Raw genomic sequence first — 15868 nt, 5'->3', positions numbered from 1 at the left:
GCTTTCCTGATATTTTTTGTTTCTTACATAGTATATTTTTTTAAAATAATACATTTTATAAAGATATTTTTGCCGTTTTCCAAACAGAAGTGTGACAGTATGGGTACCTTATTAGGGTTGAGTTGTTTTCTGTCCACTGGCGTTGAGTCCTTGATCATCACCAGTGTGTCGTCACCGATGCACTGACTGTAGAAGTTCTTAAGAACAGTAGAAAATGTGCCTTTAATAATTACCATTGCGAGATATTGTAAAAATTACATCCTTGTCACGTTGTAGCCTTCTCCTTTTTTTAAAGATGTATATAGTGTCAAGTTCTCTAAATGTTTGACTAAAAACAAAGGAAAAACTGTTATTGCTGCCAAAAGTTTATTTTCTTTTCTTTCTTTTCCTTGTGGAGATGGTCAGGTTTCATTAGTCTGCCCACGCTCCCATTATCTTCATTCTACAGCAATTCAACAATTCAAAACAGGCACATCCAACCAAATGCCATTTTCCTTTTTTTTACCTCCAGTCTGTGTGAAATCTCGGGCAGATGTGTGATGCCCGGCTCCTTGTAAATGAATTCTCGTTCATCCAGGTCACCAAACTGAGCCCCATAAAAACCCACACGGAAGTAGGTTCCAAACATTCTTTTATGGCCCTGAAGAGAAACAGAATATTTTTAATGAAAATATGGTAATCAGTAGCTATCAGTATAAAATGCTTTTTATTCTGACACATACAGAATAGTAAAAAATTTGAGTATATTTATGTACTATTTTAGGTGCATACATATATTCCATTAAAAGTCATATTTAATTTGAATGTTTTATTGATTCTACTTTGTCGTGTAATTATTACCTTCTGAATAACGGTGTCAAAGGCTTTTTGAAGTTTGTCGTGAGTTGATGCAAGTTTCCTGAAATCTCTGTGAGCCTCCAGGATAGGTATGATGATCTTGTAGACATCATTTACTGCCTCGTAAAGACCACCCTAAACCACAGACATTAGAAGGGACACTTACGTTATAAATACTAATTTACTGTGAGTGAAGAATATTATGAGGACAAAGTTTCCTTTTTGTACAGTTTTGCCTGCCAGCATATGGTCATATATATAAAAAAGGTTATGAACATTTTAATATTTTTTTTAAATTTTAAGTGACACTTCAGAATATATACAGTCCATGTTTTGGAAAGACTGCCGTATATTTCTTTAAAACTGTCTCTAAGAGACAGTATGTAGACATTTTTATTGGCAAGTCCCAGGGTTTACTTCAAACTGTAATTTATTTGTACCTAAAACAACTTGACTTGTACTAATTTCTCATATCATGGCAGAATAATGAGCTTCCAAACTTGCAGAGACTTTTTTTAAAAAAAAACTGCTTATGGTACATAAAAATGGGAAGGTCAGCCTGTAAACAATATATTTTTTGGTATGAGAGTGGGACACAGGATGAGCCACTCATACTAATTGTGCCCTTTGCGTGGCACATCTGTCAAAAGTGTGAACACAACTCCACACTCTTTAAGAACACACAATGTGAAATAGTGATGTTATAGAGTTTCTTTTTGGAGTTGGAAAACCAGCAGGTTTTAAGAACCAGGCTCAAAAACGCTGTTCCAAATGTCAATTCTTTTTTTTTAGCCCCAACACGAATGTGAATGCAGGACATTGTCTCACGTTGCTGAAAAGCTCAGCCGCCTGCTCCAAAAGTCCCACCAGACCACTCTCTGTGAAGTAGCGTCCTGAACACACGCCGTCCTCATCTGGGGACAGGATGTCATCCGACACGGCAGACTCCTCCAGCACATTGGGGGAGATGTTCTGGGGAGGAAATCAGTCTTCTGATCAATTAATTAAGCCTCTTAATCAATCACTGGACTATAGATGGAGATGTCCTACGTCGGAAAACTAAAAGGGAAACCAATTGGATGAAATCAATGACCTGCCGACTGCTGCAGGTTAGAATGTCCTGAACCCAAGTGACGAAACATTACTCTCTGTGGCACAGCTCATCAATAACAACAGTGCTGTTGCTGTTCTTCAACTGAAGACAAGATGTTCTCACAGCATCTGCATAGTTGTCCTTTTCCCCTTTCCATATTGAAAGACATTGTAATCAATAGTGGACCATATTTATGTTTATATTATGAGATCACAGCTCCCCCCCTCTAGACATCAAAATGGAAACAGTCTGAGGGTAAATGTGAGCTGTGGTGTGTTGTGTAATAGAGGGTTTGCTAACTGACAGGAACCACAACAAACAAACACTGATGGTTATTTTGTCTTGGTGAAATTGTTGTTTTTCTTTCACTAAGTCCCAAATTTACTTTTCCATCCCTTGATGTCTGCACATGTAGTTTCTACCTGGAAGGTGACACTCCCCACAGGCAGGTACTTGTGGTCCTCCAGCATGCTGAGGTACTCCGCCACCAGGGCGGCAGCGTGGATTAGACACATGGCTGACTCAGTGTAGCACTTCCTGTTGATGTGCTTCTCTGCCATGTTCTGCAGCCAGGTCAGTCGGAGGTCAGGGGATGTCTGATAGCCCTTCGCTATCCTGAGGAGCAAAAGGTTATTAGACCTCAGTTTCCTTTTTCCTTTTATTGAACTGCATATTTGAGGACTGAGCAGAGATTGAGAGTATTCTCTTGAAGATGATTGAGTTACAACATACATAGGATAGCAAATGTTCACAAAAGTACAGAAGTAGTTATGAGGTACAGGTAAAAAGATAGATTTCCTGCAAACTAGACCAGACTATCTATTACAGGCATGAGCAAACTATGGCCCGGAGGCCAGATATGGGCTTTTTATTCTGGCCTGCCAAAGTTGTCCAAATTATAAAATATTTGTTTATATTATCATAATACTTCTGCCTCTTCCCAATGCCACTAAATGACATGGTAAAGTCTTAAAACATATTAGCATTTTAGCCCTTATGCCAGACTTTTACATGTCATTTATCTTAGTGCACACGAACCACATGGTAACCACAGAGAAGGCAGCAAATAGAGGCAAAACAGCCCAGACCACAGAGAAATGAGAAACAGCAGCAGGAACAGAAACCACAGTGAAGAGAGAAGAAAGACGTTGAGATGAAGAGAGAGACACACAGGAAGACCATAATGTATGGACAAAACTTGTCACACCTGTACATGAGGTCCATCAGCATTTCAGGGTCTTCCTGGAATTCCCTCATTTTCACTGTGTCTGATAGAATACTGTTCAAATTTCTGAGGAGTTCATCCACCTGGAGAGAAACACACACACACACACACAGGCATCTGGTTTTAAACAAAGTCAGCCATGTAATACAGTAGGAGCAGCAGTAATAGTTTTCATATTTCTGATGTGAACGTGTGTTTTATTTCATACTTGCGATGGCAGCTGTGTGTTTTGCATCTCAGTGTCCTCCTCAGCATAAGCCAGTATAGTACGTAGGGAGCGACGGAGGTATTCTTCCTGGAAGTCTGAGGACTTGCCCACCAGTGAGGCCAGAGACATGGTGACCTGCATCTTCACTCTTGAGAAGTTCTGTCGGAGACAAAAGTGACATCAATAAGTGTCAGCGTTTCACATATAAGTATCAGTCGTTTTTTTAAAGAATAAAAAAAAAAGACATTTTGTCGCTTGTAATAATTCACAGAATAATTAAATAAGTTGGATATTAATTTCGAGACACAAGTGTATGGTGGTGTGATCAAGTGCAAGGACACTGCCCGCCACAGGAGTCCTCGGTTTACAACAACCTTCCACGGTTATGTTGCCGTCTGCCATAAATTTCTTAAGAAAGTGTTGTTTCATCATTCTGACGCAGACTCTTCTGATGTTTCTTTGTCCTAGATTATCATGTTACCACTGTGTTAGCGTTGGTGGGGACATAGGTACTTATGTTGCGGAGAGGTGTGCCCAGAGGGCGCGTGAGCGCCTTCCAATGGAATATGGCATGCTGGACATAAGTGTACCATTGCTGTAATGCTGAATGATTACAAGTCTCCAGTTACTGAAGGTAAGAACTAAAACCAAATTTTATTTTATATCACAGGGATTCTTATATACTATCATTTTTGTGTGTGTATGTCAATATAGCAAAATGTTTTTTTTCCATTGTTATTAGCACTAATAAAGGAGTTGTTTAGAGGTTCAAGATATGAGCACCTTGACTTACAAGCTAGGTCCTGGAACAGATTATGGTCGTATCTTAAGGTTCCACTGTATTTAAATTTATGGGGGTGTGGGTCATGGGGGTGAGGCGTTAAAGCATTTTTGTCCCCAAGGGGGGCATGACAGAAAATTATTGAGAACCACTGCTGTACGTACAGAGCTCTTACTTAGCATAAATCAAGTTACTCAGTGTAGGAACAGAATTCAAATAAAAGTCGAGGACCCCTGTACTAATTTTATTGGAAGTAGTTGGAAAATTATTTAGATCAAACTGGATAACAGAACCACTAGGTTCAAGAAAGGCAGCTATTGTATACCCTTCAACCCCCTTTTGTCTCCTCCAAAACAAAAAGAAGTTTTTTAAGGGGTATGTCACTGCCACCTGGATATAGAACTTCACAGACCTTTAAACAACCTGGGCCTGAGATTCTTTTGCTGGTGTGGACCCGAACACCTACAGGTTTTTGACTGCTGGTCTGTTCTTATGTAACCATAATAAGAGTTCTGTCCTTCAGTTCAGCCACTGGCAGGACATCCTGATATCAGCCATTTTTAACATCTGTCAGAGGAACATGCCTTGTTGGACCATTATACTGTCACCCTCCTTAATACTATAAATGTGTTTCTGTTCTGCTGTAGAAGTTAATCTTTAAAGGCTGTTCATCTGATGTGCTCAAAGATCTTGTTAGTTTTATCCTGGATAGAAGTTTTGACACTCATTAGCCATCAGGATGATGATAAGAGTGAAACCCTGTATTCCTCCCTGGCCTGAACTCCTCTTCTGGTCAGTTCAGTTTTAACAGGGGACTCTGAAGACTGGTACGGGACATTTGACTTTACAAATTTAAAAATCAGCTTGAAATCAATATCCGTGTTCTCTCCACAAATGTGGTCCCATCATCCCTCCCTGTTCCTTGTCTATCTATTTACACTGTCAGGAACAACAGGCCTGACAAACAGCCTTCCATCTTTAGCAGTAATAATAATGTGTATGTGAGAGAGAGATTGTGCTTCTGTGTATGTGTGTGCCAACTCCCATCTATCTCCAGCATGACCAGCAAAGCAGGAAATGGTCTTCCATTAGCGGAGACATAATCACCCATGGATCATCTCTACGGCCCCATTCTGTTCAACTGAGCATGGAGCCAGAGCCTAACCACCCATCACCTCTCATAGTGTGTACCCGTGTGTGTGTGTGTGTTTGCGTGTACATGTGAAAAGTAGTCTAAATCAGTGGTTTTCAAACTTGTAATACTATGTATCACCTGAGAAAACATTGAGCTCTCTGAGTATCACCATGATGAGCAACATTAGAATATCGCAGCATAGGCCTTCCCTATTAGCTTCCGCCACACAGGAGAGATGTTTAGAAGTGTTTATAAAGATGTTTATGTTTAAATGTTGTATTCACTGTGCATGGTATGTTTCATATTTATTCAATTTAAAATGTAAATGTAAAAATATAAATTTCCCCCAGTACCACTAGAGAGCGCTCATACCACAGTTTGAGAACCACTGGTCTAAATGATAGCTTAAGTCAACACGCCACCCTCTGTCTCTATATCTTTCTCCTTTCCTTAATTTCATGCCCCTTTGTCTTCAACTTTTTACCAATTAGTATTCATTTTAGTGCTTCTTCTTACTTTCAAGAAAACCAACAGCCACCTTTTATTTTGTATTGTTTGTTTTTTTACACAAAATTGGTGAACTTCCTTGTAATGCACACAGATCATATTCAGCTCTCTGAGGTAAAACTCATCTGATTCAAATGAAAGGACAATAAATAAGTCTTCTGCCGTTACAGCAGGGATGCACCGGAAGCAACAAAAATAACAGTGAAGGTGCTAGAGTTCTATTTTTTCCCCCCAGGATCACTCTGCCTGAACTGAAAGGAAGTGATATCAGAACTATTACATTGTGTTAAGTAGATGAGTCCATATTGATTAACCATATCTATCTGGAGCTCTGCACTTTCTCAGGTTCCAGTTTGCACTAAATCAAATTTGTACAATCATTTTTATTCTATTTCATTGTTCACTATGTTTTTTTCGTCCTTCATAAAGAAGTTTGATTTCTGTTCAATTTTTTAAGTTGTTGATACACAAGTATTTATTCTAACAATGGATAACAATTTAATGAATTTGCCTGGTGGCACTTTGGCCCAGAGGCATTTTTTTTTTGTCATTGGTGTCATTGGGGTTCCACCCCAGGGTTCACCTACTGGGCAAGATCTAATCCTGGTTAGGGCGGTTGGTACCTTCCAGTGGAATCACCACCCGCAGGAAGGTTGAGGGGGGTTGGTACGATGCAGTGTGATTTGGGTGGGGGTAATGGAAACCGCTGCCCCCGCGTCCCGGTAATGGATAAGCGGATGAACTTGGACGGATGTATGGATGAATTTGACCATTACTTGATTATATTTGGCTTTAATAAAGCTCAATTACTGTACTTCAGGCCATCCCAGATGGTGAGCTAACTATTTTCTGTCATGCCCGCTGTTGGTGACAGATATGTTTTTACGCCCTCTCGACCTACGCCCCCACGAATTGAAATACTATTGAGAACCTGATAACGTATATTGTTATCTGTACATACGTATCTGTATGAGTTGCAGCCACCTACTGACTGGAGGCTTGTTCCATAAATACATAAAAATAAAAAACATAAATAAAAAAACTCGTATTTTTATACAAGGTTAAAAATAGGAATTCAAGCATTACAGCAGTGGTACACTTATGTCCTGCGTGCCATTTTTCGTTGGAAGCCCCTAACGCTACCCCTGGCACTCCAACCCCCTTGCCCCATGGGAGGGCAGCCCCACTCCTTGACAAGTACTGCTGTGGCACATCCCTGTGCCACACGGTATTTTGAAGTAGACACCAGATTGTGTTTGCTTCAGATGATAATGTACATTCAGATGATCACTGTTCTGGAGAAGCAAAAACCAGCATATTTGATTGTATGTGATGCATGGGAAGCAGATACGTGAAGATGCCATTAACGCAAAGGATTATATTGTATTTTTAAAAATAATTGACACCATGGATTTTGTTGCAGAAAATGCCAGCCTAGATACTTAAACTGTCAAAACTGTCTTTGAAGATGTGTGTGCTCCATTGGCTGCTGTCTGACTTTCATTAAAGTGTACAGGCTGTAAACACCAATGTCGAGGCGCAGTGAGTGATATCGAACCACCAAAGAAAATGAAAGATCTCATGTCTAAACCTCCCCCAAGATTAGTCATCTCTCCTTAGGATTTTCTTATCCCTCCATCAGGGCTCCACCTCTGGCAAAAACCCTGCACCATCTTTATCGTGAGTTTTCTATTTTAATATGTCCTTTTTTTCTTGCTCTAAATCAAGTGCAGTCACACATTTACACAGAGATGATAGTATGTACCAGTACACACACACACACACACACAATCACACACACACAAATTAAATTAAATTTATTCTGACATAAATGCATTTTCCCTTAGAAAGCGCCGATGATAGATAACGTTTTATCTGACAGCTAATGCATGCCTGACATTTCCCCATTTGTTTGTTTGTGTGTGTGTGTGTGTGTGTGTGTGTGTAAGAATAACCTAATGCAGTGTAAACAGAGAATCATATTCACGTGATTACATGGTTTCCACATGTGTATGTGTGTGCACTTACACTGGCATTGCTGTAGCTGTATCTCATGATGAGATAAAGTGTGGCACAGGCTTGACTCCTGTTTTTGTCCACATGGCTGCTGCAGTACTGAAGAACTTTCTGACACAGGTCGGCACATTGTTCCGCTTCTTCCTCAAACAGCAAGTCTCCAAACTGCACACAGGAAAATCACACATGTGGATGCTAGAGATGTCAAACAACAATTAAAAATGTTATTGGGTACCTAGATGTGGAATAAATATTCCACATCTAGGTACATAACATGTATCGTGATTAATCAGCATTCCAAAATATCACTTCTTTGCTGCCGAGACAGATGACGAATATAACAATTTTATATTATAGTAATATTATATATTATAGAATAATGATAACATAAATAATTACTGGGTTTGGTGTGAATTCAAATCAATAAATCATGATTAATCAAGTTAACTCCACATTCCTAAATACAGAAATCTCCCTGGATCAGAGAGACAGATAACAGCAGGTCGATGTATGTGTTTCACATCTGTTACTAATCCAAATGATGGAATTATTAATATGGAAAAAAAATATTAAGAAAAACATGCAAAAGTATGAGAATGTTGCTTCGTGGTCATTTCAGTCATTACTGTAGATCTTGACGATGGCCTGTAGAAGATAATAAAGGGTTGCCTTCAAATTTTCAGTGAAGCCATTTTCCTTAACAATATTACAGTCCTTCAACTTGAAGTTGAACCCCTCCACAAATGCATGCTTGGTGTTGAGGTGGTATTTTTACTTGAGAAACTAAAACTCTTTCCTGCAGTGGGTGCAATTAACAATGTGTGTATCCTCTGTGTATTAGAGCAACGGCAAGTGATTGGAGATTAGCCCCGTCAGCATACATAAACACACCTGCTTGCATCAGCACAGCCGCGCTAACAATGAGGGATGTTAAATTTAGACTCAGATAGTGACTCTGTTTACGCATGCTAACACACAGACCTATGACACAATAAAGGTACCTTGACAACCAGTGCTCTGAGTGTGCTGAAGGTGTGAGAGAGGAACAATGTGCTCTGGTTGCAGGTAAGAGAGTGAAGCAGCACCTTCAGCACTCCACCCACCACGCTGTCCTTACACTCAGCCAGTGGCACCGCCTGGACATAAGAAAGGGGGAAAAAAAAACAAAACGTATCAGCTGCAGATGACCTGAGAAATAACAGGGATGCAACACTGAATGTTTCAAAAAAAGTGTTAAATTAGCTTTGACTCGGCTGAACCTCAGAGTACTATTTCTATCAGTAAATTTGATAAAACATATTATTCCTGCATTCAACCAATTTTCTCCTCTGTTATTAAGCTATCCACTGATGAATTCAATATGAGTCATGTTTCTGTGGTGCGGCTTAGTGCTTTACAAATTACTGCAGAGCGAGAAGGCTGTGCATGGCTAATTTCTATACACAGTGAGAAATGCATCAGGTCATCAATTATCAGGAACACAAATGAAGCTTTTAATGAGTTCCCTAATGGCACATAATGTATGGGTGACCTTGAGTTCCCTTTGCAGATATTAAAAAAGTGTACATAGGGGCTACTTAATTATAGTGTATATGTTTTTTTCTAGCCTGCACAATGGTCTCTAGGAGGTCCAGCACTATGAGGTTGGTCTCTGTGGCTAAGTTCCCGCTGATCAAAGCCTCCTGGTCCAACTCTGCTTTAGTCCTGTGTAAAAAAAAAGGAAGTGAGTAGACAAATTAAATAAAAACAGAGACATCTAAATATTCAGAAAATAAGGACAAGACAACACTTTGACATACTTGTCCTGTTTGTCATTGGTCTGTCTCCACTGAGTCAGGTCTTTCCTCCAGCGCAAGTTCTCTCTCTGACCCGGAGTCCTGTCCATTCCTGTCAGGGAATAAAAACCAGTAAACTTTTTTTTTCTCGCATTTTTACATTTAAGAATAGATTACGCACTAAAATTATTTGACTTTTGTATTTTTTTGGAAACCCTGCATTCAAAGTTCAAATCACTGTTGAAACTGTGTAATTTTTTTTTCTGCCTTGATGGATTCTACAGTGTTTTTTCTTAACCAGATTGAAAGTCAGAGGCAGGACTCAGTGACTCGCATGCAGTGACTATGGTTATTAGCCACAATACCATTTACTAACTCTATTACTTCTTTTCATTTTTGCTCGTTAAACTTTCTACATGTATATTTTGCTGAATATCACAAAAAAGATGACATTAATCTTCCATGGCTCAGAGATATAAACCATAAATGGTCATAAAATAAGGCGGTTCATGTGCCCACCTTGAACAAATAAAACAAATTGCAACTCTAAATATGACAAAAAAGCAGTTTTGTGTTGTATTTCTCAGAGTGCAGTAAAACGTAACAACCTCCGACTCGTTTCATCATTTCACCACGCGCTCCCATGCCTCTCAACAGGGCTTCTTCCAGCTGCAGCTTGGCCTGCTGGGACTTCTGCAGGGCCTGGGTGCTCACTTTATCACTGCACTGTTTCCCCTAGAAAAATTCACAGTCAGTCACAAAGTCAGAACATTTTGGAGTGATTATGTACTTCGTAGTCTCAGTATGGAGATGAATATACTGTATACATCCAGGTGAAACATATGCAGTCATGTATGCACTGTATGTTTACATTAACTTAAAATTATTTGTTGCAAAAACTTTTAGCACCCATGGTAGGAAATGAGATCATTAATGAACACATACTGACCCGGTATTCAAAACAGGACACGCAGATGGTTAGCAGCTCCAGCAGCTTGTTGAGCTGTGAGGGAGGCATTTCTATAGTCCAGCGCTGAATGAGGTTCTTGTCAGCATTCTTCATGACCCACAGGAAACACACCAACAGGTGGCGGCTGGTGTCTGCTGCCAGTGTGGCTACAGATTTACCCTGCTGGGAGGAGAGATAGAGATCTACAGATTAATCTTCACTGCGTGGATAAAGTGTTAGATTTCAACTGAATACTGAAGTATTCTTGTTGCTCAGTAAGCCACAAATATCATGTCAGTGGTGCCACACTACAGAAAAATATGGCCACATTTATACAACCTGCTCAGATTATTAACTTGTGCAAAAACAAAAATATAAGTCACAGATCAGATTTCCTTTCCATCAGGCCTAGAACTTGCTTTCAAGAGCGGCCACAGGCAAAAATTTAAATTAGCCTCTTTTTTTGGACCTTTTCAGGTCTGTAAAGCTCCACAACAATTATTTTCCCTCCGTAGATGTGGGACAGTGACCCAGAAACCAACACGTCAGCAGTTGCATCAAGGTAAAATAATTGGTAATTAGCAGAAGATGAGTCAGCTCTAGTGTGATTATATTTTTGCAGCTCTACATTCTCCATCACACACACACAAAAAATAAACGGGATGGTGCCATGTGATTTGGGTGGTGGTCATGGGCGAGGACCCTGGTGGCCCAATCTCTGGACAATTAGTCTAGGTATGGGGACATGGAATGTCACCACGCTGGAGCCTGAGCTTGTACGGGAGATTGAGCGATCCCGAGTTGTCGGGCTCACCTCCACGCACACCTCCAGGAGAGCTTTGATCAGGTCCCGAGGGAGGCTGGAGACATTGAGTCTGAGTGGACTATGTTCTCCACTTCCGCTGTTAACGCGGCTGTCCGAAGCTGCGGTCGTAAGGTCTCTGCTGCCTGTCGTGGTGGCAATTCCCGAACCTGGTGGTGGACACCAGAGGTAAGGGATGCCGTCAAGCTGAAGGAGTCCTACCAAGCCTGGTTAGTTCAGGGGACTCCTGAGGCAGCCGATGGGTACAGGCAGGCCAAGTGGACTGTGGCTCAAGTAGCTGCGGAAGCAAAAGCTCGGGTCTGGGAAAAGTTCGGGGAGGCCATGGAAGTTGGTCAGGTCGGCCTCGAAAAAATGATGGCAAACCAACTGGCGCCTCAGGAGGGGGAAGCAGTTTCCCGCCACCACTGTTTACAGTGGGGAAGAGGAGCTGTTGATCTCGACTGGGGATGACATTGGGAGGTGGAAGGAATATTATATCTCTTCAATCCCCCTGACACGCCTTCCGTGGGGGAAGCTGAGGCTCAGGACTCGGCAGCTGATCCTTCCATCTCCTGTGCTGAGGTCACGAGGTAATCAAGAAGCTGCTTGGTGGCAAGGCACCAGGGGTGGATGAGATCTGCCCTGAGTACCTCAAGTTGCTAAATGTTGTGGAACTGTCTTGGTTGACACGTCTCTGCAGCATCGTGTGGTACCCCTGGACTGTCAGTCCAGGGACCTCCCTCGGGAGGTGCTCGTGTCCTGTCCCTCTGGGGGGAGATATAGGGGAAGACCGAGGACATGCTGGAGCGCCTTGAGGTCCCCATGGAGCACCTTGAGGTCCCCATGGAAGAGCTGGAGGAAGTGTCTGGGGAGAGGGAATTCTGGGTGTCCCTGCTCAGGCTGTTTCCCCCACCACCCAGCCCCGGATAAGTGGAGGATGATGGATGGATGTATATGTATTTTTAGAGAACTAAAATGATTAGCCTCTGCATTGACAAATCCATGTATGCACAAAAAATGTCATATGCAAGGAAGGAACTAACAATAACAACTTGAATACATATCAATCAAATATTAGCTTTGTAACTTCTCTTTGTGTAGTGTACTTCAGGGTGTCCCATTAAAAATCAGTGGCTTTGGTTTAAGAGAAAAAACTTCCACCAACATTACCATACCACAAACACTTCTTTCTGGTTCTGGGAAATATTCAAATGTTTTACATTTTTTTTCAAATTTACCTTCATTTGTGTGATGGTGAATTGCGACTATAGAGAGCTGCTGCTTCTACATTCTGTGGCAGCTTTGATAATTGAAGTAATTAACCTTGTAGTGTCCCACCAGGAACCTGGTTTCCAGGTTTCCAGGTATCTGCCCTACCGCAGAGATGGTTCACCAGCATCAGCAGTCGATGACTAATATGTATTATAAATGTGTTTCATATTTAAAGGAAAGGTGGAGACTTCCTTAAAAATAAGGAGCATTCATGCAGGTGTTTAGATTTGTGATCAACCCCGGGCTGATGGCACACCTTCAGTTCTCGCTCATCAGTATTTTTATACATCTACAAAGACAAACTGGTTTGAAAGTAGCCAAGGAGGCAGAAGAGAAGGGTAGCTTTGAGTTTTTGACACCTGAATTAATAACAAACATATTCAAATAATGTACATATAATCAAAAGACTACATCTACGACAACATCACTTCAGATTTTTACCATGGATACCATGGAAACCAGGACATTCCGTCCCAGTGTGTTAAAGGGGTTTCCAGCAATCGCCAAGGCAACAGACTGATTGATGGGTGGGACATTTTCAAGGTCATCGTCAGGTATGGCGGTCTTGTTTTTTCCACCACGTGTGTCAGATACTACAAAGACAAACAGGGGTCAAATACAGTATTAAGCTGTAGTACAGCAGATAGAGATGGATAAAAAAACTGCTTTATAAAAAGGGAAATGACAGATTAGAGTAGGGCTGCCCAATAAGTAGATCGGGATCTCAAAGGGTAGATCCTGAGCAATTACATTTAAAGAAACAAAAAAAAAGGATAAAAATGATAGATTTTATTCTATTTAAAGATGCTAATCACTAGGGCTAATGTAAGAACCATAGAAGTACTGGGTCGGTCAGTATTGCGCCATACAATTAGAGCCATTTAATCAAAGTAGTAAATATATATTTATAGTTTTCAATGTAGGTAGATCACTTTACCTTGGTCATTTGAAAAGTAGCTCCCAGCCAAAAAAGTGTGGAAGAAGAACTGTTTGACTAATTTTCTGGCATTTTTTCTCTACTGAGACTCAGGTGCATGCTGCTTTTTTGTGGATATCAAAGTAACTTTTTTGTATGCTCTATTCCAATGGTTCTCAAACTGTAGTATGCGTACCACCAGTACGTGGGTAAAATTCATATTTTCACATTTACATTTTTAATTAAAAAAATTCTTCTTAAACAATGATGAGGCTAATTTATATAACAAAGTTCATACCGCAAGTGATCAATGACTTTTCTGTTAAAACGCGTTTATGTACTGCTTTGGCCCTGGAGCAGATCATTAAGCCTCCTCTGTGCATTCTGGTCAGGCGCCAAAGCAGCAAAGAGCTAACGTGTAACCAGCTGTGTTATAGGCACTGTTTGTAAAAAAAAAAATATTTCTGTGTAACTCTGTGTAAATATCCCATCTTACAATCTCGACACCCTACAGAGAAGTGTGGCCTATATATTTACAATTATTATTTTTTTAAATTTAGTGGGCGGGGCTTACATTCAGGTACACCCAATTGTCCGGAAATGTTTTGTCCCTTGCCCCTAGCTTCACTAACCTTCTTCTTGGGGTTTTTATTAGCAGCTGGGTTTTTTGGGGGGTTGCATTACTGCCACCTACCTTCAACCAATTTCTATTTGTGTAAAAACAATTCTGATTTTCTGTAAGCTAACCAATAACCTGCAGATGAACATGATCACCCAAGTATTTGAAAGTTCTGTTAGGCAACTGGACGTGAATTTTCTGAAAGAAGATGTTTCACCTCTCATCCAAGAGGCTTCTTCAGTTCTAACTGGTGGTGGGGAGTACAGCAAATAAATACTCTAAGTGTGAAAGAATAACGCTACTTCTGCTTCACCCTGTTGTGTGGGGCCATGGGGTCAACTGTGAAAGTGTAAACAGTTGTTAAGAGTCTGATGGGTGGTTGTGGTCCCCATCAGAACGGTTTCTGTCACCTGCCTCTTTGTTGTGTGAAACTGAGGTGAAACTTTTGGGTATTGTTCCTAAAAGTGCTTTATAAGTACTAATCTTTCACTGTGAACTAATCTTTGTAAAGTATGGTTGTGTCTGAGTCCACCTCCTCTGTTGAGTGATGGTTTTTCCAGGTTGACAAAAATGGCTTCTTTTACCCCTCTCTCAAACCATCTGTCTTCCCTGGCCAAAATGTGCACATTGTTGTTCTCAAAGGAGTGTGTTTTGTCCTTGGGGTGTTTGTGAACAGCTGAGTCCTGGCCCTCCTGTGTTCGGCCATGCGCCCGTGTAGTGGTTGTTTAGTCTCCCCAATGTACAGGTCCGTACACTCCTCACTACACTGAACGGCATAAACCACATTGTCCAGCATGTTTCTTGGAGTCTTGTCTTTGGGATGAACCAGTTTTTGTCTTAGGGTGTTGCCAGATTTAAAGTGTACGGGGATCTGGTGTTGATTAAAGATCCTCCTAAGTTTTTCCGAAACTCCTGAAATGTATGGAATGATGACATTCCCCCTCCTCCTGTTGTCCTCCCTCTTTGTGGGCCTCTTTTTGTTAGTTTTTAAAAAAAGCCCATCTGGGATAGCCACAGGTCATGAGGGCTGTCTTAATGTGTCCCTGTTTTCTCATCTTACCTCTGTTGGTGGTGGGAATGGTGCCTGCCCGAGACTGTAGGGTTCTGATGACTCCAAATTTGTCCTCCAGTGGGTGGTGTGAGTCAAAACGGAGATACTGGTCTATGTGGGTTGGTGTTAAGATATTGTAAATACATTTATTCAAATATTAACGATATATGGCTCTCCACTTCCTCCATGTAGAGTTTCGCCACTATGGGAGACACAGGACAGCCCATACTCTCCAGTGCTAAACCTCCCCTCCTACTACATCACATCACTTTTTACATGCATCCCCACCACAGAGGCAGTAGCAACAGTGAGGATGTGCTTACTTCAAGATCACACCCTGCCGGTAAGAACCAACCTGACCACTGACCACATTTGTGCCCCTTTGGATTTATGCCTCACCACCACTTACTTCCAGTTCAACGAGTCCTACAGACAGAAGCATAGCTGCGCCATAGCATAGCTGCGCCATAGGCTCTCCTGTGTCTCTCCTGGAGAGCCGAGCTCTACACTCCTACGTGGGAACATCACCCAGCCACTGGTTCCGATATGTGGACGACACTTGGGTCAAAATCAAGGTCCATGAGGTCGATAACTTCACAGACCACATCAATGCAGTGGACAGGAACATCAGGTTCACCAAAGAAGATGTGAAAAACAACAGTCTTGCATTCCTGGACTGTGC

At 41.2% G+C, this 15868-nt stretch overlaps 1 protein-coding gene across 12 annotated transcripts in view; it reads right to left on the bottom strand.

The window, feature by feature from the left end:
• dock8 (dedicator of cytokinesis 8) overlaps positions 1-15868 on the bottom strand; it is a 71086-nt gene that overhangs the window by 6542 nt on the left and 48676 nt on the right. For 9 of the 12 annotated variants that reach the window (XM_025053664.1, XM_008337225.3, XM_025053657.1 and 6 more), the window contains 14 exons: positions 13042-13193; positions 10527-10709; positions 10186-10312; positions 9602-9689; positions 9410-9506; positions 8804-8938; positions 7815-7967; positions 3364-3522; positions 3138-3238; positions 2353-2545; positions 1666-1809; positions 841-972; positions 506-640; positions 108-197 (listed from right to left, as the gene is read on the bottom strand). In XM_025053664.1, the coding sequence (XP_024909432.1) occupies positions 108-197; positions 506-640; positions 841-972; positions 1666-1809; positions 2353-2545; positions 3138-3238; positions 3364-3522; positions 7815-7967; positions 8804-8938; positions 9410-9506; positions 9602-9689; positions 10186-10312; positions 10527-10709; positions 13042-13193 (1889 nt within the window). The remainder of the gene's footprint in view (positions 1-107; positions 198-505; positions 641-840; positions 973-1665; positions 1810-2352; positions 2546-3137; positions 3239-3363; positions 3523-7814; positions 7968-8803; positions 8939-9409; positions 9507-9601; positions 9690-10185; positions 10313-10526; positions 10710-13041; positions 13194-15868) is intronic. The other 3 variants (XM_025053662.1, XM_025053663.1, XM_025053659.1) reach the window with 2 other exon arrangements.

Source organism: Cynoglossus semilaevis, unplaced genomic scaffold (assembly GCF_000523025.1).
Source record: "Cynoglossus semilaevis isolate Cse_v1.0 unplaced genomic scaffold, Cse_v1.0 scaffold376, whole genome shotgun sequence".
Classification (NCBI taxonomy): Eukaryota; Metazoa; Chordata; class Actinopteri; order Pleuronectiformes; family Cynoglossidae; genus Cynoglossus; species Cynoglossus semilaevis.
This window is presented reverse-complemented; position numbering and strand designations above follow the sequence as displayed.